This window comes from Henckelia pumila, chromosome 4 (genome assembly GCF_033568475.1).
Source record: "Henckelia pumila isolate YLH828 chromosome 4, ASM3356847v2, whole genome shotgun sequence".
Classification (NCBI taxonomy): Eukaryota; Viridiplantae; Streptophyta; class Magnoliopsida; order Lamiales; family Gesneriaceae; genus Henckelia; species Henckelia pumila.
In genome coordinates this window covers 35,770,375-35,792,630 of record NC_133123.1, presented here as the reverse complement: position 1 = coordinate 35,792,630, position 22,256 = coordinate 35,770,375, and the positions used below count along the sequence as shown (strand labels likewise).

The 22,256-nt window shown below is 33.4% G+C and overlaps 2 protein-coding genes across 2 annotated transcripts; one reads left to right on the top strand and one right to left on the bottom strand.

Annotated features, from left to right (window-relative positions):
• Positions 1 to 9,017: 9,017 nt before the first annotated feature.
• On the top strand, positions 9,018 to 10,067 carry LOC140860844 (uncharacterized). The gene has a single exon (XM_073263848.1). The coding sequence runs from the start codon at positions 9,018 to 9,020 to the stop codon at positions 10,065 to 10,067; it is 1,050 nt and encodes a 349-aa protein (XP_073119949.1).
• Positions 10,068 to 18,803: 8,736 nt separating this feature from the next.
• Positions 18,804 to 21,576, bottom strand: LOC140865521 (eukaryotic translation initiation factor 6-2). Its single transcript, XM_073270187.1, has 7 exons — positions 21,405 to 21,576; positions 21,244 to 21,340; positions 20,957 to 21,042; positions 20,790 to 20,834; positions 20,248 to 20,378; positions 19,324 to 19,434; positions 18,804 to 19,220 (listed from the first exon to the last, which is right to left on the bottom strand). Exons 1-7 carry the CDS (start codon positions 21,412 to 21,414, stop codon positions 18,963 to 18,965), a joined length of 738 nt encoding a protein of 245 aa, XP_073126288.1. The 5' UTR covers positions 21,415 to 21,576; the 3' UTR covers positions 18,804 to 18,962.
• Positions 21,577 to 22,256: the final 680 nt, after the last annotated feature.

The following is a 22,256-nucleotide window of genomic DNA, read 5'->3' as shown; positions in this document are numbered from 1 at the left end:
AACTGATCAATATCATCCAACCAACTCTCACAGTCAACTGGATTTTCTGAACCCATCAACAACAGCGGATTGAACGACTGAAACCTCTTCAGCAAGGTCTCCATAGGCATCGCTGTAGTATACATCTGATCAACTTCAGTGCTAGCTTGCTCAGTCGCAGGGATAACTGGCGGTGTGTTTCTGTTTTTCACTCGACGAGGACCCATCTGATAATCAAAGGTTAGGACACGAGATATCTCAATCGCTACAATCAGTGCCCTTACAACCGCTTGGAATATCGGATACCAGTCGATAACCGAAACAGTTATATCTCAAGTAGATCATGCTTTATAAATTTAAATCACAAAACCATGTAATTCAATAATCCTCGACAATAAAGCATGCTCGCATGGAATTAAGTACACAGTTAAATAATTCAAACACATGCGAGAAGTCGATACACGCAAACTCGATCTACCCCGCTCACTCTAGTTCAACCAAGAATCTTAACACTATGATACCACTTAATGTGAGACCTCGGTTCTAAACATCAATTAAAGGAGAAATTAAAATAAGCAAGCATTAAAAGCCAACACATTTTTTTTTTAAAAGGGCCCGCACGGCCGCGCCTCATCAGGCGCGGGCGCGCACGGCGCCCTGGCTCATGCGCGGCCGCGCCCTTTCGAGGCGCGGCCGCACATGACGCCCTGCCCGGAAAGGGGCGCAGGTGCGCGAGCGCGCCTTCTTGGCTGCTCCGGTGCTATAAATTGCCAAAATCAAGAACATCAAGTCATACAATATTTCAAAACATAAACATGCGTTACAAACTTGATTCCTCAAATTAAAACATGAGTTCTGGAGTTCAACAACCGAACCAAAGTCGAGAACATGCAACAACAATATAACGATGAAGTTCGATAACTAAACATGTTCTAACATAAACTAGATTGGCATGCTGAAATCGACTTCTAAACCGAGTCTCACTTCTACATCTTTTCCTCGAAGCTAACCATGCCTCTTCTGACTTGTTCCTGACCCATCTGTTGCCAAGTACACATACAAAACAAAGCAACAGCTGGATAACCGGTGAAAATGATAATCCCAGTAAAAGCAACATATCAAGTAATACAACAATAAACATGCTTTCAAGACAACAACGTAATCAATAACAATGAAATGAAATGCATGTCTTTAAACCGGGATATCAAATCTGATAAACGAGGGATTGCTGCTGTGCTTTTGGGATCCCGAGGATGAGATCATGTAACGACTCACCGACTCTCCCAATCGAGGTGGTGCCACGTATCCCACTCCTCTAGACTTTGAGCAACTATAATGAGTATGCTAGCACTAGGCGAAACAACTACGACCTAGGCCACTCAATTATAGTTCCCAAACGTCTAAACAAAAAGGGCTATTCTGCCCGCTGAAATCAAAGTTGGCTCAAGATGAATGCATAACAGAAACATAAAACATAGCCATATAACAAAAGCTCAAGCAAATCAACAAGACACAAGTTTCCCATGCTAGAACAAGTGTAGATGCAAGTATGTGCTTTTAAGGAAAACTCGAGAAACAACTGTCCCGAGTATGCTATCCCGCTATCGATGACTACTTTTACCTTTCAAGGCAGCAGTTCCAACTTCTGGGAATCTACAACAAAAGATTGTATCAAAGTCTAACCAATCTAAACAACAACAAGGCTCAAGGTAATTCTCTATACCGTTCTTCGTCCAAATCTCTGAAACGAACAAATGCTGTTAACCCTGGGCTTGACTAACTCCAAACGAATCTGTTCAGATACAAATCAAAGATCAATAACCATGATCAACTTACAAGCCAAGTTCAACAACTCAAAAACGGTTCGAAATCCCAAAACTCAAACCGACGGCATAACGGCTAAAAACTGAACAAACCGGAAACGCAGACAGCAGTTCATTACCGATATCAACTCAATTAAATGCTAATACAACAACAACAACAAGGCAATCCCAACAAATCTCAAAACCAACATTTTCAAAAATGGTTTCCAAAAATCATAACAATTCCGAACGTCGCTCTATTTCAAAACCGACAGATAATAAACGATCAGAACTCCGCCAAGAACAACATACTAGAATCTAAATCGATTCTAACAACCTCCGAAAAACAAAACATATCCGATCAGAGAAATACTTACGGTATAACGGAGCTCTCACTGCAGTGATCACTAATCTGCCTTCAGAAATAATTTCCAACGGCTGGATCGAGCTCGGACTGAAATCTGGAAGCTTGAGCAAGATATGGGGCGTCTCTAATGGAGTATCTCGGTTGGGAGGAGGAAGGAGGATGATGAGAAAAGTCAATACAAGTGTAGATAATATATAAAATCCCAAATTTGCATTTTAGTCCCTGAAATTTCCAAAATTTGCAAAAAGGACCCTAATCAAAATCAAGTCGGCTCGTGAACTCTGTAATCTCCAATTAACTCAAATAAATTTATTTAAGATAAAAACGGGGCGTTACAATAACAATCCAATTCTAACAAATCATAAAACTCAACTTTCGAAAATCCCTTCAAAAATTCATAACAAATCCGAACGACGCTCTATTTCGAAACCGACAGAGAATAAACGATCAGAACTCTGCCTAGATCAACATACTAGAAACTCAATCGATTCTAAAAACATCCCAAAACTAGAATATATCTGATCGTAGAAAAACTTACAATAAAATGAAGCTCTCGCAGCCGTGATCGCTAATCTGCCTTCAGAAATAAATTCCAACGGACGGATCGAGCTCGGACTGAAATCTGGAAGCTTGAACTCACGTTTCTCTTTCATCAATGGAGGAAACGGCTTGGAGGAGGAAGATGGAGTGAAGAGAAAGTCAATAGCTTGCTTAAATATCTAATAAACTCCAAAATTGCATTTTAGTCCCTAAAAATTCCGAAATTTGCAAAAAGGACCCTGATCAAAATCAAGTCGGCTCTTGATCTCTGGAATCTCCGATTATCTCAAATAAAGACAATTAAGATAAAATCGGGGCGTTACATCTCTGCTGATGATAAGTTTGTGGACAGTAGGATCCCACAAGCGAAACCCCTTTACTCCATCAGCATAGCCCAAGATGATACACTTTCTGGATTTGGAATCCAACTTCGATCTTGTTCATTGTGCATAACGTACACCGGACTTCCAAATGTATGTAATCGAGAATAATCAGCTGGCTTGGCGGTCCACACCTTCATCGGAGTCTTCAAATCAATCGCCACTGAAGGAGAACTATTAATGATGTAAGAAGCGGTTTTAACTGCTTCTGCCCAAAATGACTTGGCTAAACCCGCAGTACTCAACATGGCCCTTGTTCTGTCCAACAAAGTTCTGTTCATCCGCTCCGTCACTCCATTCTGCTGAGGCGTGTCAGCCATCGTGAACTGTCGTTTGATGCCCTCATGCTGACAGAATGCATCAAATTCATCACGGGTATATTCTCCTCCATTTTCAGTCCTCAAACACTTGATTTTCTTGTCAGAATCAAGTTCAATCCGCGCTTTGAAAACTTCGAAAACATCTGACTTCTTCTTGATTGGATACACTCAACATCTCCTAGAGAAATCATCAATAAACGAGACAAAGTATCTCGCTCCTCCTAGGGATACCACCGGTGCTTGCCAAACATCAGAATGAATCAGCTCCAATATTCCTCTGCTCTTGGCAGTAGACGCGACAAACTTCAATCTGTGTTGTTTACTGGTAACACAATGCTCACAAAAGGGTAAAGTCACTTTTGTAAGCCCCGACAACAGCTTCTATTCTGAGAGAATCTTCATTCCTCGTTCTGATATATTCCCGAGCTTTCTATGCCCCAACACTGTTGATTCTTCTCCCGAACCAATTGATGCAACAACTAGTTCCGTCTCTTTGTGTGTTTCCCCCAACAATACATACAAATTTGCAGCAACCTTTTCATCCTTCATAACCACAAGCTCGCTTTTCACAATCTTCATGATTCCTTTCTCAACACGAGTTTTGCACCCAATATCATCCAATTGCCCCAAAGACAAAAGATTCTTTGTTATGCCCTTCACATGTCGTACCTCCTGTATGGTGCGAATAGTACCATCAAACATTTTGATTTTTATGGTACCGACCCCAGCGATTTCCAAGGCATGATCATTTCCCATGAATACAGATCCTCCTGAGACTGGTTCATACTGGTCGAACCATTATCTCCTTGACGTCATGTGCCACGTCGCTCATGAATCCATAATCCATGCGTCACAAAATTTGTGTCTTCCTTCCGCAACTGTTGCTGCTTCGCTGAATAATATTTCACCACCGCCTGAAGTACTGGCCACATTTTCTTGAGATCCCTTATCGATGCTCTTCGTACACTTTCTTTTGAAGTGCCCTTTACCGCCACATTTAAAGCAGTAAATATTTTTCTTCTTACTTCTTGACTTGGATCTACGATATATGTGGCTCCCACTGGAGTCACGCTCCATCAATCTTCCTCTCGTCATCGGTAAAGCCTCTGCTTGTTTAGACGTTGCCAACCTATCTTCCTTGTTCCTTCGACGACTCTCTTCTCCAAGAACCGCAGTTAAGACGTCGTCAAAATTTAAATTATCCGAAAGAACATTGTTGGTAACATTGATGATGAGCTGATCGTATGAATCTGGTAGACTTTGAAGTAGAAGTTCCGCACGTTCTTTTTCCTCTATTTTATGCCTCATAGAGGTGAGCCGGAAAAATAGATTATTCAGTGTATTGATATGGTCGGTCATCGATGAGGATTCCGCCATCCGAAGAATATAAAGCTTTTTCTTTTAGGAAAATTTTGTTGTGTAGTGACTTGACCTCGTACAGTTTTGCCAGCGTATCCCAAATAACTTTTGCGCTTTTTATTTCAGAGATACTTGACAATAATTCATCCGCTATAGCCAAGTGCAAATTGGCAACAACATTGTGATTCATCTCGTTCCACTTTTGATCATCCGTGATCTCCGCTGGTCTATCTCCAATAGCTTTCAAGCAACGCTCCTTTGTTAGAATTTCTTGCACCTTCAATTTCCACAGCAAAAAATTGCTCCCATTGAACTTTTATATCTCATATTTTGCCGTCATCTTAACTACAAGAATCCTGCCTTATACAATCTTCAAAAAATCTTTTCTGATGTGGAAGATCAGTCACAGCTAGGGGTGAGCAAAATTTCGGTTAAACCGAATTAACCGACCGAACCGAATCAATTCGAAAATTCGGTTCGGTTAATTCGGAAATTCGGTTTTTATGTTATAAAATTTCGGTTAAATCGGTTAGTTCGGTTTTCGGTTTTCTTAAAAAAAAATTCGGTTAATTTGGTTAACCGAATTATAAATAATTAAATTTTGAATTTTTTTTATTAGGCCTTATATATAATTTATAATATATTTTAAATGTTTTTATATTTAATATTTTATTTAATTTTTCTTATTTTAATTTTTTAATCTCAATATATATTTTATAATGTTAAAAATGTCATATTTAAATTATTAATTTTATAAAAATTTTAATTTTTTAATTTTTTTTTTAAAAAAAATCGGTTAATTCGGTCGGTTAACCGAATTAACCGATTTTTAATTCGGTTCGGTTAAATCGGTTTTAGTATAAATTCGATTCGGTTCGGTTAATCAAAATGCAATTCGGTTAATTCGGTTTCGGTTAATTCGATTCGGTTTTTGACCGAATTAACCGAATGCTCACCCTTAGTCACAGCTGCAACCACAGAGCATACTCATAATTTTAAGAAATTTTATGCCAAGGCTTTGATACCACTTGTTGGTCCCAGGTGCGGCATCACGAGATAGAAACTATGGAAATTGAAGAATAAAATAGACACCAAGATTTACGTGGAAAACCCCCAAAAACTATTAAGGTAAAAACCACGGGCAAGACCAAAAGATTCCACTATAATATTTGAAGAATTACAACCTCTCTCTGTGTTTGCAAAGAGACACACACTCTCAGGAGAAAACCTATCTCTCAAATATTATAAAACACACTCAAATGTATTGAATGCTATTTAATCTTAAGGAAGAGAACTCAGAAGATCGGATAATGGAAATGAGGAGCAGATGCACCTATTTATAGGGCAATTCCTCGGTATGTTTGTGAGAAAGAAAATTCTCATATGAATTTCCCTTCTTTGTTGTACGTACACATGGCTTGCCACAATTTTTCCTCTGCCACATGCTGCCATTTGCCATCCACTTGTTTTTAATTAATTTTCTTTCTTTCTTTTGCCGACAAATAAAACATATATTATACACATTTACACCTACCTACACAAAAATAAATAGATAATTTTCAATTGGATAAGAACCAATGAGATCAGCAGATTAAACGTGAGGTGTTCCAAGATTTGGCAATAGATTTAACATCATCAAGATTTGGAAACGGGTTATTATTATAATTATTATATATCTAACTGGGCCATATATTTTGGGCCAATGCTCGAAAAAAAAATAACTAAACTATTAGTCTACTTAAATTTTTGGGTCCCCCAAAAGTGGGGGCATAAGGTTGAGGCCTCATGGGCCTCGTATTAAAATCTAAGCATACAATGATACAAATTTGATAAATCTAATTTTGTTTTTACCTGGTTGTTTCGAAAATTGGTTTTCGATCTTATATACTGAGCTTATTGAAAATATATTTTTTTAAGTTGTTTGTGAGATGGTACGGTTTGACGAGTCAATTTCGTGCAACGGATCTCTTATTAATTGGTTCATCCATAAAAAAAATATTATTTTTGACAAAAACTTCTATGAGATGGTCTCAAAAATTATTTTTTGAAACGAGTCTCTCATATAAGTTATTCATTAAAAAATATTACATTTTATATCAAAAATATTATTTATTATTATAAATATGAGTAGAGTTGACCTGTCTCATGAATGAGACCGTCTCACTGAAGTGTTACATATTATTTTTTTATTTTTTACTTTTTATTATAAATATAGGTAGAGTTGACCCGTCTCACGTATAAAAATACGAAGAGACCTACTCTCGTTCCCTATCCCTAGTGGTTTTGATTTCAATTTTACTTACTGTTCGGATCCATTTTTTGGAACTTATTTCTTACATTTTAATAGGAATCAAAACCCTAAGGTTGTTCTTGGATGAGATCACGATTTGATCTGGCCTTGAATTGTTTGACCAGCTTATTATATTTAAGTTTTTTTCCCACATTTTTAAAAAATTGAAAATAATATAAAATGAGACAAAAGAAGCGTAAAATTTGAAGGAAAAAAAAACGATAGATAAATACAAATACAACAAAATAAATCTCTAAATTGACTATAGGATTCGTACTTACAACCAATCCACGTGAATTTTTTTTAAAATAATTTACTCATTATCTGTATGTGAGATAATTATTAAATTAGATTACAATAGTGTAAAAGAAATAATCTTGTCATGCACAGAGACATGCCTACGGTAACACGATTGAACGATGAGCTCATGTAACAATTATTTTGTAGTTGTCCTTGTTTGTACGAAGAGTCCGTTTGGTTACGGAAGTCGATAAAAAAAAAGCATTTATTTATTTTTAAAAAAAATAATTTTCTTAAAATTTAAGGGTTTGGTTACAACAGCTATTTTTTTTTAAAAAAAATACTTATTTAATTCCAAATAAGTGCTTTTTTAAAAGCAAAAAATTTTTGCTTTTTGACTTCTACTTTTATTTTTATTTAAAAAATCACTTTTTCAATATTTATCTAAACGCTAAAACCGCGCGCTTATGTTTTTTTTTAAGAAAACAACTTTAAAAAGCTGGACTTATTTAAGTGCTTTTTTAAGTCAACTACTTTTGTATTCAAACTGACCCTTAAAAAATGACTAGGCTAAGTTGATATAGAAGTCAATTATAGTTCATTATAATTAACTCATTTAAAATTTTCAATTTTCCCCAAAACGTATTACAAATTACATATAAAATAATGATCGAAGTATATAGATATATTCATATATAGAATATTCAAATGAAGTGTACAAGTAGAATTGAAGAATAGTAAAAGTTGAAAAGGGTTGATGTTTGCTGATATCATACTCCAAGAACTCAACTTTGAGCAAGTGCTAAGATTGAAGACCAATATATATATACCATCATATGTTAACTGTCTCATCTTGTCACAGGAAAAAAAAAATGTCTATGAACCAAACAGAGAGCGTGGGAGAGATTTCCGAAAAACCAAAGAAGGAGATTAAACATTTTGGTCACGAACATGCACTGTTTTTTAATGAATCGGAGGAAATTCCCTTCTGTTGCAACGCATGTGGGCTGTATATTTTGTCGAGTCCATATTACTTCTGTGGCCTTCAAGATTGCAGCTTTTACCTCCACCAAGCATGCACACAGCTTCCCCACGAATTGCACCACGATTTCGCCACTATATACTCTGTTAGAAGACATGTTCTTGCTTTGTTTGCAGAGCCAAAGGACGTGAACTGTTTGTGCGGTGAATGCGGGAAGTCGTGCGAGAATTTCACCTACCATTGCTCCGAGTGTGAATTTGTTCTCCACCCTTTGTGTGGTTTTCCTTTAGACATCCAAATCCAACATATCAGCCACAGGCAACACCCCATTGTAGCTACATGTAAAGTGGTTTTGTTGTTGTGTGACGTTTGTGGAGAAGAACATGAGGGCTATTTCTACTCGTGTCACCGATGTAATTTTTGGATTCATCAGGACTGCGCCTTGTTACCCAGCTTCGCGATAGTCGAGGAGCATAATCACACTCTCTCCCTCCTTTACTCAAGCTCTGCATTGCTAGAATACTATATTGCAAGTCACAACTGTCTACTTTGTGGGGAAATGGCAACAAAAAGGTTCGGGATTTATTTTTGTTTTGTATGTCATCTTAAGGCTCATTTGGATTGTGCAACATCAGACATGAAGAATTTAGGTAACTTGTATACTTGCTTCTCATTTCCTATATTTTTTTAGGAACTAGTAGAGTTTCTCACGAAAACATATGACTAAATTTCCAGGTATTGTGCTTCAATTACCGACTATGTCACGAGATACATTTCTAAGTTTGATAATGCGTAGAGTGTTAAAGGAGAGGACTATGGGAGAGGGTAATAATTCTAAGAACATGCCAGAAAAGTACCACCCGCATCCTCTGGTCTTGATGATGGTCGACGTTACCACGCAAGAATCGGTTTGCAATGCATGCATTCAACCTATTTCACCTCCATATTATAGATGTAGTGCCCAATCTGAATGCAATTTCCTCCTCCACAAGTTTTGTGCAGATCTACCTCTTGTTATCAGTGACTCATTTTACCAATCAGAATTCATGGCAAGCCTAGCCTCACCAATATGGGATGAACATATCTTTTCTCATTTTCGGTGTAAGTTTTGCCACATGTATTGTAACGGATTCGGATACTCATACAGTGAGCGTATATCCATAGTTGCTTGTCTTGAATGTGCCTTGGCTCCGAAAGTTATCAGGCATGATTCACACCGGCAACACCCTCTTATTCTCATTGGTTATTGTCCATTTGAAGCGTCGATTTCGTGTTGTGGTAATGAACATAGGTTCTCACTTTACGTGTACAACTGTAGTGTGTGTGATTACAACATAGACATTCATTGCGCATTTCTGCCTAAGACAGTCACCCACAAATTCGACGAACATCCCCTGACTCTAGTGTTCGCGTCTTCTTCCCAACACCACTCCGATAGCACCGAATGCTTCTGTGAATTCTGCGAAGAAGACATTGATCCCATGTATTGGTTCTATCACTGCGCGGAATGTGACCAATCATTTCATGTCGATTGCATTCCTTCACTAGGGAAATTTTCGAAGATCAAGTTTGGTACTGGCACCGTGAAACATCCTAGTCACAATGATCATCCATTGAGTTTGGTGAGGATGCTGAGTATTGGTAACCAAATCTGTGGGATTTGCCATTATATTATTGAAGGCTTCGAAGATGGGATGGCTTTACATTGTGCAGATTGTGATTTTTGGATTCATTTTCTATGCGGAGATCGCTTCCCGGAAGTACAAGTTACACACCCCTATATGAATTTTAGTTTCCTGCCAACCTAGTTTTTTTTTAATATAAAAAAAGTAGAAATCTTTTTTGATCACTTGTTTATTTGTGGAATAAATATGTTTTGATTTAAGTGTTATCTTTATTTTCCAACAATGATAATTTTTTAACTTTGTTTAATTCTCTCTGCCCAAAAATATTATGTTGTCATAGTCTTCAATTATTAGAGATGGAGCCAATGGGGATTTCAGTTGTTGCATTAGTCACCCTTCAACTGTCTTATTTATAGAATTTTATCTTTCAAATTTGCAATAATAGTTAATTCTTTTTCTAAATGATTTATCGATGTCGTCCCTCCGTCCAATAATAATCATTTTCGCGTCCCTTAATTTAATTTCTTGACTCCATCACTGCTCATAGATATTGGTTTTTGAATTAGGGGGACACAATTATAAATAATATTTTATGGTTGGGTAAATTATAGTTTTTTTTTTAATTTTATTACAAAAGTAAAAATTGTTGGGAAAATGATTCTATGCCAGACTTATTATAAATAATAATTTTGTTGGACAATATATATCTATATATATAATATTTTTATTATTATATTGTTGTTTTAAAATTCAATAGGTAAAATGATATCATATATCATTCTAAAAATGATATTCCGAACGCGACGACTCATCTTCTCTACTGAGAACTGGAGCATGGGCTGAACCAATACGTTGCAGCTATCTTGAATACAAATTGAATTGATTTAGTCACCAAAACATAAAATCCTATGGGTTTTTTAACGTTTTATTGTAAAATAAAATAATTATTTCGCGTTTGAGGTAAGAAAAGGAAATTTACGTTTTTAAAATATCACGCCAAGAAAAAAGGCGTAAATAACTTTAAATCACGCCATCAAAATAGGCGTGACTTAAAAAATAATAATTTTTTAATACTTGAAATCACGCCACATCGATTGACGTGATTTCAAGTGTTAGAGATTTGTTCAAATTTGCATGCCTGAGTGACTTGATTTCAATATCAAAAATCTGTTTGCATGTCTTGGTTTGATAACCAAGGAAGATTAGTCAGAAGCAAAGTCACGAGTATGGATAGTGTTCTAATTCGCTTAAGCGACGCTTAATTTTGTTTAAGCTTTAATATACTTAAACTTGATTAAGTGACCGCTTTTTAGAACGGAAGATTTCATTTTTTTTAAATGAAAACATTTTTATAAATATGTGTATTTATAGTTTAGAACTTGAATTATCTATTAAATTTTATATTTATGGTTAAACTAACATTTTATTTAATGTTTGTCTTAAAATAATTAAAATTATAGTAAATATTGAAAACATTTTTTCACGCTTAAGTTCGTTCTAAGCTCGCTTTATAAGCTCGAAAAGCTCGAAGTTTGACATCCACGTTTTAACGCGTTTCACGCTTTTTAGAACCTTGGGTATGGATGTATTAATTTGTTCAAATTCTTTTTTATTTTTATTTTTTATTGTCTTACTATGAATTGAACCATATTGACATCTATCCCCCAATTAAGTATTTCACGCTTCCTCCCGAGCAGCACAAGGTTTGAAAGTTTTTTCATTATTAGTATCAAAATTATCAATAAAAAAAATTGTTGTTCGTGTTGTATTTTTGCAGGTAAATTTGGTTCAAATCTTCAGATCGAAGTACATTTGTGTAAAAAAATACTAAGTTGAGTGAATATTTGAATATTATTTTCATTATTCAATTTAATTATGTTCAATATTTAATTAATGATTGTAAATTTTGATTATGCTATTATCGTATATTTGTGTAATATGGTAATAATATTTTTTGTTAATTATGGTAGTATAATTTATTTGTGTATTAGGCTAATATATTTTTACAATTAAAATAATTTGGTTAATTGTTATTATTATCATGATTATTATTTTCTGAATGAGTACCGAATTTATTATTATTATTTTTATTATTATTATTATTATTATTATTATTATTATTATTATTATTATTATTATTATTATTATTATTATTATTATTATTATTATTATCATTATTATTATTATTATTATTATCATTTTTTACTACATGGAACAAATAATCTAATTAATGTGATAAGTATAAAACATATAAATTTGTTCCGAAATATTAAGAAAATTATTATTATCATTTCATTATATAATTATTCTTATTTTTCGAATTAGTAAATTATTACTAACTTTATAATAATAATAATTTATAAATTATTATTATTTTATTTAGTGTCAAATTTATTTTTTTATTATATATATTTATTTGTCGTTATTATTATATAAATAAATACGAGAATAAATTATTTAATGTTCAATATATGAAACGACCCTAACTCTATAATTAATAAATAAATAAATATGCGGAAATTTTTTTTTTTTATATATACTTACTAAATAAAAGTTGTACATATATGCCCATACATATATGCACAGAATAAAAAGATTTAAAAATAAATAAATAAATAAATAACTTAAATAAAAATTTGCATTCTTTAAATAAAATAAATATCTGAGTCAAACATTTAATTAAAAATACTGTATAAGAAAAATGATTAAAGTTTGCATGCACTGACAATATTCAATAAAATATTCAAAACTCACAACCACTGAAAAATATTATAAAATGCGTAACGTGCTGACATAATCTAAACATGCATGTGACTCAGACATCTATCACGGTCACAGGGTCACTGCATGCCCGCTCATACATCCTCGCCTCCGGTGGGTACAACCTCATCCTCAACGAACTCACCTGCACCATACCAGTATAGTGAGCCTAGAGGCCCAACATGCTAACATAACAAGGGTTTAAAATAATTTAAAACAATTAAATACTAATACATACATATACATGAATGAGCATGCTTGAAAATATCATAACATAACATAACTTAAATAACATAATACATAAACATTGTTGAGCAATTAATTTTCTAACATCGCATGGTTGTATCCGTAGTGTAACCTTAAATCATACATTAAATACTGATCAACGTGGAAACCAACGTACGTGGCGGTGACGAATCACCTCTTAAATTGGCAGTAAACTGCCCTTCAATAGTTCACATATGGGGACGAATCCCCCTTAAATTGTCACACTACTTCAACTTCCAACATAAAATATTTTATTATTACTCAACCTTAAACATTTAATTATGCATAAAATTATTTCATGAATGCATGTACTTAATTAAAATGTGTGTCCTTCATATATATTTAATTTAATTTCTTACTAACATATAAATATTAAAATAACTTCAATGCATAAAATAATTAAATATATAATCAGGACACATGCAAATTTCTCACGGATGGTCCTGGACTGCTGGACCTAACACTCAAGTCCATTTACTTAAATCTGGCCCATTAACACTGAGACTGGCCCAATAACATACTTAAGCCCAATAAAAATTATTCTAAGCCCAATTAAATAATTAAAGCCCATTAAAGCATTCTAGGCCCAATAACAACTTAAACTGGCCCAATGGGCCCAAAACCCATAGACTGGCCCAATAACTTTTATGGGCTCAAAAGCCCATAAAATTAATGGACTAACTTAATTAAAATTTTAAAAGCCCAAATAGAGTCCAAATAATTTTATTTCAAATTAATTGGCCCAAAAACCCATTAATTCATAAAATATTTTAAAAATAAAAATACTCGAGCCCGACCCACCAAACCCGGACCCGAACCCACTAAACCCGACCCACTACCCTACTGACCCGACCCGGACCCAGCCCTAACCTAAACCCGAACTCACCCTCTCCTTTCCTTCTCGGCCGCCGCGTGCAGCAGCCCTTCTAGGGCTGCTGCCGCCCTGCTCCGGCCACCCCTGGCCGGAGCCCCGCCGCCCAGACGTAGCCCACGTCTGGGCGATTCGAACCTAGCCAAGACCCCGACCCCATGCAGCCTGAACCGCCAAGGCCGAGCCCCCTTCCCTGAAACCCTAATCCTGCGCCTCATGGAGGCCGATCGACTCTAGATGGTTTCCTGGCTCGATTGGCTCGAGCCCCTCGAGCCATTCGGTCCAAACCCTCCTCACCCTACCTAGGACTCTGACCAGCAGCCATACCAGCCATGGTGGACCTGAAAACGTGATCATGAAGAAGGAAAACAAAGAACCTTACGCATAACCTGAGACAACCGAACCATCTTCTGAAAAACTTGAAAGTTTTTTATGCATACACAATCCACACAATATAATATCTGATAGGTATGAAAAAGTTGGAAGAAAATCATGCCTTTTACCGAAAATGAAGAGAAAAACGGGCGTGGGACGACTCCGAGACGACGACGACTTGCTTTGGACCTTCAAAAACCGAGGCTATGGTGTTCTTCCTTAGGGCTGCTCGGTTGAGGAAGATGATGAATAGTGGGGGTGGCGGCTGAGAGTGTGAGGGATCGATGGGTTTGGGGTAGATTAGGTTAGAGTTTTATTTTTTTATTAAAATAGGTTTTAGGATAATTAAAATATATAAATAAGGGTTTTTAAATTCAAAATATATAACTTAAAACTCTAACTAACAATTAAAATCTGATAATAAATTTAACAATCCCGAAATACATAATTAAGGGAATTTTAAAAATACTAAAAAGTCAATATTTTGGCTTATTTTGAATAAAAATGGACTCCTAAAATTATATAAAATTAAATACTAAAAATTTTGAGATAATAAAACTCAAAATAATATTTTAGGGCTCTAAAAAGGCTCATGAAATTAATTGGCTAGAAAGTTGTCATCTCGTCCGTCCACGGTCCCGTCTACGCGATAAAATAATTAAAATACTAAAAATCATAAAAATCACTAATTATGGGTTAAATGCTTAAAAATAAATTAAATCATGCACAAATAATTCACAAAATTATTTAACCCATAAATCTAAAATTTAAATAATTAAATATCCTAATTATGCATGCGGATTTACGTATTTAAAATACCGAGTGTTACAATATATGATTGTTATTAAATAAATAAATAAATAATTAACGAGATTACAATCCAATATTATTATTTTTGTTGTTGTAGTGGTGGTTATTTCATGTTCATGAACAAATTTTACTTAATTACTAATTTATTTGTTTTTTATGATTTGAAAACAAATAAAAAGTATTTTTTTTATTTTGAATAGGGTAAGGACAAAATTCGGTTAAGTTAAATTAAATTTATATCGTCATATTATATATATATTTTTATTTTTAGTGTATGATTATAATTAAAATTAATTGCTATAATTATTTTACTCATTGTTCAATTATTTTTTATTATTTCATAATCATCGTTAACTTATTATTATTATTATCGTTAACGTATTATTATTATTATTTTTAATTGTCTTTAATCAATTACTAGTTTCATTGTAATAAATTAATTATTTTCATTTATAATAGGATTACATTACAGGCTGGACCTACAGATCTTAGTGTTTCTTATCAGCAACAAACACATATATCTAGTCTGATTACACCCGATAATTTGGATAACACTCTAAGAGTGCGTCGATCAGATAATTTAATATGGGTATGAATGACAAAAAACAACTGTTGGATGTAAAACATCTGGAATGCAAAAAAAAAAAAAAAAAAACCGTTAGATGTAGCAATGTCCATGTGCTAGCATAGTCTCTCCACTAACCTAGACATGCAAACAAATTTCTGATATTTAAATCAAGTCACTCAGACATGCAAACAAATCTCTGACACTTGAAATCACGCCAATCAATATGGCGTGATTTCAAGTATTAAAAAATTATTATATTTTAAGTCAAGCCTACTTTGAAGGCGTGATTTAAAGTTATTCACGCCTCTTTCTTTGACGTGATACTTTAGAAACATAAATTTTTCCCTCTTAATTACCTCAAACGCGAAACAATTATTTTATTATACAATAAACCGTTAAAAAACCCTCCTATATATATTTTTCAAAAAAATAATCAATATGAGTTTGGTACTTCTCATACTTCTTTCATGTTATATTGCTTTTAATTAAACTTAACGTGATTCTGTTATTTATTATCATATAATATATATAATATATATATATATATATAATTAATATTTGATATAGGCTGGAGTAGAAATATAAACGAGTAGAAATATGCTTGTAAAAGTGATGTTTATTTAAACAAAGTATCAAATAAAGGGATCCGGATCCTCTGTTGTGGAGAAAAAAAAACAGCACGAGATACTGTATATTGTAATAACATTCTCTTATTCATATCACAAGATTAAATAATAATTTATTTAACTTGTTTCCTCTCACATGAGAGGATCATTTTCCCAACTTTAAAGACGTCTCAACAAGAAAAATGTGATATGTACAATGAATGCGTAAATTTTACACACATAGTTACACTTTTTTTTTTTTTTTCGCATAACTAAAACACGGATCGGATTTTAGTGATCGAAATCGAGTTGGACATCATTGGTTGTGCAGCTAAAAATTTTTATATATATATAACTAACAAATTATATATTCAAAAGTAATATATATTAAAAATTATTTATAAATATATAATGTAATGATGTTTTTCTCTTTATCTATACTATAATATTATTATTTATATTAACAAAATTACAATTCAGAATATACTGAGTTAAAATATAATTTATTATATTTGTAAAAATATTATATAAAGTAAATTTTTTATATTTAAATATTTAATGAAAAATACAATGTAATTTTTCAGAAATATCTAAATCAAGTAAAAAAAATTCAATCATAGTCGTGTAAATCGAGACAATAAACAAGATCCACGTGATGTTATGCTGGTGTTCCGACCTTTAAAATCGACCGTTTTTTTTTCAATGATACATATATTTTAATTTGTATTTATGATATACAATTTTTTTTATCAGAATTGATGAGAATGATTTATTTATTATAGTACTATTGATGGGTAATAACCAAATTTTAATAAGGTGAAGATGTCTATTTAATTTTAAGATAACTTCTCATTTGAACATTTCAACCTATTCCTTCATTTGTCATTAAATGTCGGAGGATTTTCACCGGGCAAATTCTTGTGCTTCTCATTATTTTTTTTTTATTTTTGAAGAAGAAAAGTGTCGGTTACTATCCCTTTGTAAATTTAATGACCACCAATGACTCAAATATCTAAGATTTCATGTGTTGACATAAATATATTAGGTCCCCATCATGTTGAAGTTGAACAAGTTAAGAGACGAATCATATTAATTTTCAATCATTGGAATTACCATTGTTCTTGTGCTACGTAACTCCATCGTTATAATATTGAAATCAATAGATTTAAAATCCATCATCTCAAATTTATCGATACAAACACAACCTCATCATATAACATGTAATCACCAAAAATAATCTAAAATCCCCTCATAAAATGGTTTCCAATTACACGATAAACAAAATCAAGAACCAATTAATTCACTACACTTGCTCCTCCTTATTTCCCAAATTAGTATCCAACTGCTCCCTCTTTAGCATGAAAAAAGTGCCAGATATATATGGGTTTATAATATATATCATGATGGGATTCTTTGTATGTGGAAAGAAACCTCGTAGCCGTGAAAAGAATCTTTAGATTTGTAGGAAAATTAAAATTGCTTTTATGTATTAAATATACGTATCAGTAGGGAAAGGAAAAACTTTGTTTTAAGGAAACAAAGTAGCAAAGAAATCTAATTTGCACAGGGAAACTAACTAATATAGTATAATCTTCACATTAAAAGGTTGAGAGAGCTTTTAAGCCATGAAATTGTGTTTGGTAATTTTAAAAAAAAAAACAACTTATAAGTTATTATTATAAGTTATCAAATAAAGTTGTATTGTTTTTTGAAAAAAAGTTAGGTAATCCTGTCTTTTTTTAAAGATCTTATTTGAATATATCTATTAAAAACCAAAGATGTAATTATAAATTGGTTAATGGTCAATTAATATTATTATTAAATTAATATTTAATTTATTACTATTCTTTTTAACATAAATTCCATTATAATTTACAAAGAATCCTAAATTTGTTAACGCTAGCTACATATTCTAATATGCAAGCGTACGTAGTAAAATAATGCTAAAAATATATCAAATATATAATGCATTGATATTTACATCAATTATAATGTGCATTTTATTATGGTCACTCATTGTATTACCATACCATGACATTTATTGTGAAATAATAATTTGAGTCGTATTATATGGCATAGTGAATGAAATTTAGAAGGAAGACTTGTATTGTTATTTGTCACTAGTCTTATAACCTAACAAAACAAGTTGGGCGACCGTTTGAATAGCGTAAATTTTTTTAGTTTAATTTAAAAATATAAAGTGAAAATAATTTTTTTGTTCTAATAACTTATTCAGTTTTTAGTTTTGGTCCATTAGCTTTTCAAAGTTTGGTTTTAGTACATTAACTTTTAATTTTCATTGATTTTGATCCAATTGCTGATGTAACAGCTAGACATGTCAGCATTTTTCGATTTTACGTCATCACTTTTTCGATTTCACGTCATCATTTTCCGGTATCACATCAACAATTAGACCAAAATACCCAAAAACTAAAAGTTAGTGTATCAAAACCAAAATTTGAAAAGTTAATGGACCAAAACCAAAAAATAGACAAGTTAATGGATCAAAAAAAATATTTTTCCATATATTATAAATAAATATTTGGATAATTTTAAGAATTTGTGTGTGACCTCTTTGTTCCTACAAGAGGCGACCACAAGGCTAAATGAAACTTCACTCAGAATCAAAATAAGACGGTAGATATGATCAATAATAGTTTCAAAAAAAAAAAGATCCAATAATAATAACAATAATAAGACAGTAGAACACCGTACATTAAAAATTGTCAAGACAGTTACATAATGCCTTGACAGTTGCAAATAAAATCTCCATACTAAAAATACAGTAAAAAGCCACAGTAAAACTTGATGTTCTCAGGAACTCAAACATATGTATCAATCAACGATTTTCGCATCTCGTCGACCAGGGAACTAGGTTGAGCTTCTCTTAACTTGAAGACACTTTCAATGACAGATAACTCGGTAGCAGTCGTGTCTGATCCACAGAATGCTGTCCAGTCATTTACTGTCAAGCCAGCGGCTACCACTTCACTGCCACGATTCACGGTTCCAGCAACCAAAGGGACTTGAAGAAGGGTTGAAAGTTCATCTAGATCTTCGATGGATGTATGAGGATGGACCTGCTCAATAGCCAACGTGTTTTGAGCATAGGATCAGAAAAAAGGAAAAATATATTCACTTTATACGGAAAAGGTGATTTGAATAAGAGGATGTGAATCTTACCAAGCCACCTCTATTGGAAAATGCACAGAAACTGCCCACAAGTATGTTGCCAGCAATTGTTTGCCGGAAAACTTCTACACCTAGAACATCAGCTATCATCTCCTCTGTTTCCTGATAAGATTGAAAATTGGTAACTTCTCTTGCTACATGAACAAAGTAAACAGCATAGGGAAATAATTCTCCATAACGAGTCATTAAGACCATATTACTTCAAACAGCACCAAAAGAACATTAACTCATTACCTTTCTGAAGTTTTGTTGGCTTACATGATAAAGAATACTGAGTCTGGCATGTAATTTAAATTTCAACTTTCATTTAGAGCATAAATTCGGGTTAGATTGATGAGCAAGTAAGATCCAATTTCCCCGTTAAGTGGTAAATATTAATTAGCGTGTTTACTTTCATAGACTAATTAAGAGAATCGGTAATGGTCCTTGTTGATAAGTAGGTCACTAGGAAGTCCATACAACCACCCACCTCAAAATTGTCCTATCCAAAATGCAAAAGTCCCATCGCCCAGCACTAAAGTTATGGAAGAATATTGACAAGGTTTCAAAAGTAACTCTATCTACACATTTTGCCAACAAGACAAGCTATTACTGGAGATATTTGCCTATCTCCAGTGCCCAACCAGAACAACAAACTTTCAAGATAGAAGAGTGTTGCAAAGAGCTATTACCAATACAACGACCCAAGAACACATTTTTGTGCAAGCAAAAAAAAATAAAAATACATCAATAAGTTGTAGGTTATATTTGCCAGTTCCCATAAAAAGAAAATTATTTTCTTCCACGAGAATTTAACAGCTCAAATAAAACAAGAATCAAACTCTTCTAACAAAAATATTGACAATTTCACTATGTTCACGTATAACTTCTTGACAATAGGAAGTTTAGAATTTAGATAAGTGCAAAAAAGTTTACCTTGTCAAGATCAGGATGTGTAAGGGCAACATGATCATTGCATGCAATGCAATTTCCCAAAGCAGATAATCTCTCATCAATGCGCTGCACAACCACCGAATCTGGCAGACTGTTCCTCAAATGTTGTAATTCTTTAACACCAGAAGACAAAAGATAGACATTCAATTCAGCGAAACAAAAAACGTATAACAAGAACATGGCATGTAGAAAAGTCACTCTTAGTCCATTTTCAAGTAATCTATTGAAGAAACAAGACTTAGTTCTGAGTCTTCTGACCACATTTTTTAATTAGCAAGGTGAAAAGTGGAATATTAAACCAGCACACTGTTCTGAAACCATAGAATCTTCCATTTAGTTTCCTCTTTGTTCGGTAGAAATGGTTCCCTATAATCAGTTTTTGGTATTTTCTGCGATAAAAAGACTTTTACCTGACAATTTTGATCAATGTCTAACTCTTGAATGTGAAAGTTCAAATTCATCATATTTTTGTTAGACTATTCATGTACCAAGTTAAATCAGTAAATTGTGAGTCACAAGGTCACCTTGATCGGTAGTAGTGTGAGGCAAAAGCAACCCGTTCTTGTTTCCTGCCAAAGGTAATTTTGAAAACAGGCGCAAAAATGATTAATCAGCCAACATTTAAATATGTAATCAAGGAAGCAGCACAAATGCTATAACCTTCAAAGCCAAAAAAATACATAATTCTCACCAGCACAAAGACGCCCAATGATTCTAGTGCCCCCGATAGAGCTTTTAACCACAGGAATAACATCAGCTAACTCAGCCTCAAACGTGCTGCACAAACCATAACATCATTTTAACCCAGATAATTAATCCAGCAGGCCAAAAAATGCATTTTTTTGCACGAAAATCACATATTTAGAGAAATCCCAAATCAATATTTGAAATTTTCCAGGTTGTTGCTGGGTATCTAAAACTATCATCTAAGGAAAGTCCAACAAAATAAACAACATATAGGTTCAACTAAACCGATACCTGTAGAAATTTTCAGAACCACCGATAGCGACCAGGCAATAAGCATTGGTCAACTTGGAAAAAACACCAATCTCACAATTATTTTCGTATTGCAGTCCTGCACATAAATAAAGTTCGTTATCCCATCTTCAAAATGATGAAACTACTCAGCGAGTACTTACTTGTTGCCATGATTGAAGGATAAAACCACCGAACGAGAATTGATAATTAGTTTGAATAATATTATCCCGAACAGATGGAAATAGATCGGTGCAACGCAAGCGAACCCAAATACAATTAGGGTTTCGTGTATCGCTTTTGGGAATTAATACAATTCTAACCTAATTCTGCTGATTTCAACTAATGCAAGTTTCGGTCGATAAAAATTTAAATAAAACATTTATCCATATTATTATATTTTTGTTTATAAAAATATATATTTTTTCTACAAACTTTAAAATTTAATATTAATAATGTTGTAGTGACCCTGCATTGAATCGCGGTTCATTTCAACCTACCTATAAAGACATTACTCACATAATAGATCTAATGATCCTCATTTATCAATACACGCGGGATCCACTAAAAAATAATGGATCCCACATTTATTGATAAATGTCCATCGTTAGTGCCTGTATAGGTAGGATCTAACTTACCATTGAATTGTCTACTAACTGGCAACTATGACATGCATTAATCTTAATTAAAACATAATCACTTAACAGACTAAAACATACTGAAACATAACACATAATTTACATATCAAACTTAATACAATAGTTCAAAACTTAAACTTAGTAGTGATACAACCATATCGAAAAGATTTAAATAAAACTGTCTAAAATTATATAGTTATATCGAATCCTGCTGTATAAAATTTTCACTGAAAGCTCCTGCTCCTCGTCCTGCCTCGAACTACCAGCTTCGTTCATCCTGCGACCTGCCCCGTGAAATGGGGTGTCCAAGATAATAACTAGGACGTGAGCGATTAACGCCCAGTACATAAACATGAGTAAACATATGTATATGATGCA

Coding starts and splice junctions, on each gene's coding strand:
- LOC140865521 (XM_073270187.1), bottom strand. Junction 20,379..20,789: donor TCACACTACTACCGATCAAG/GTGACCTTGTGA, acceptor CTGGTGTTAAAG/AATTACAACATTTGAGGAAC. Junction 19,435..20,247: donor CACATCCTGATCTTGACAAG/GTAAACTTTTTT, acceptor CAATCTTATCAG/GAAACAGAGGAGATGATAGC.
- LOC140860844 (XM_073263848.1), top strand. CDS start 9,018: ATGTCACGAGATACATTTCTAAGTTTGATAATGCGTAGAGTGTTAAAG.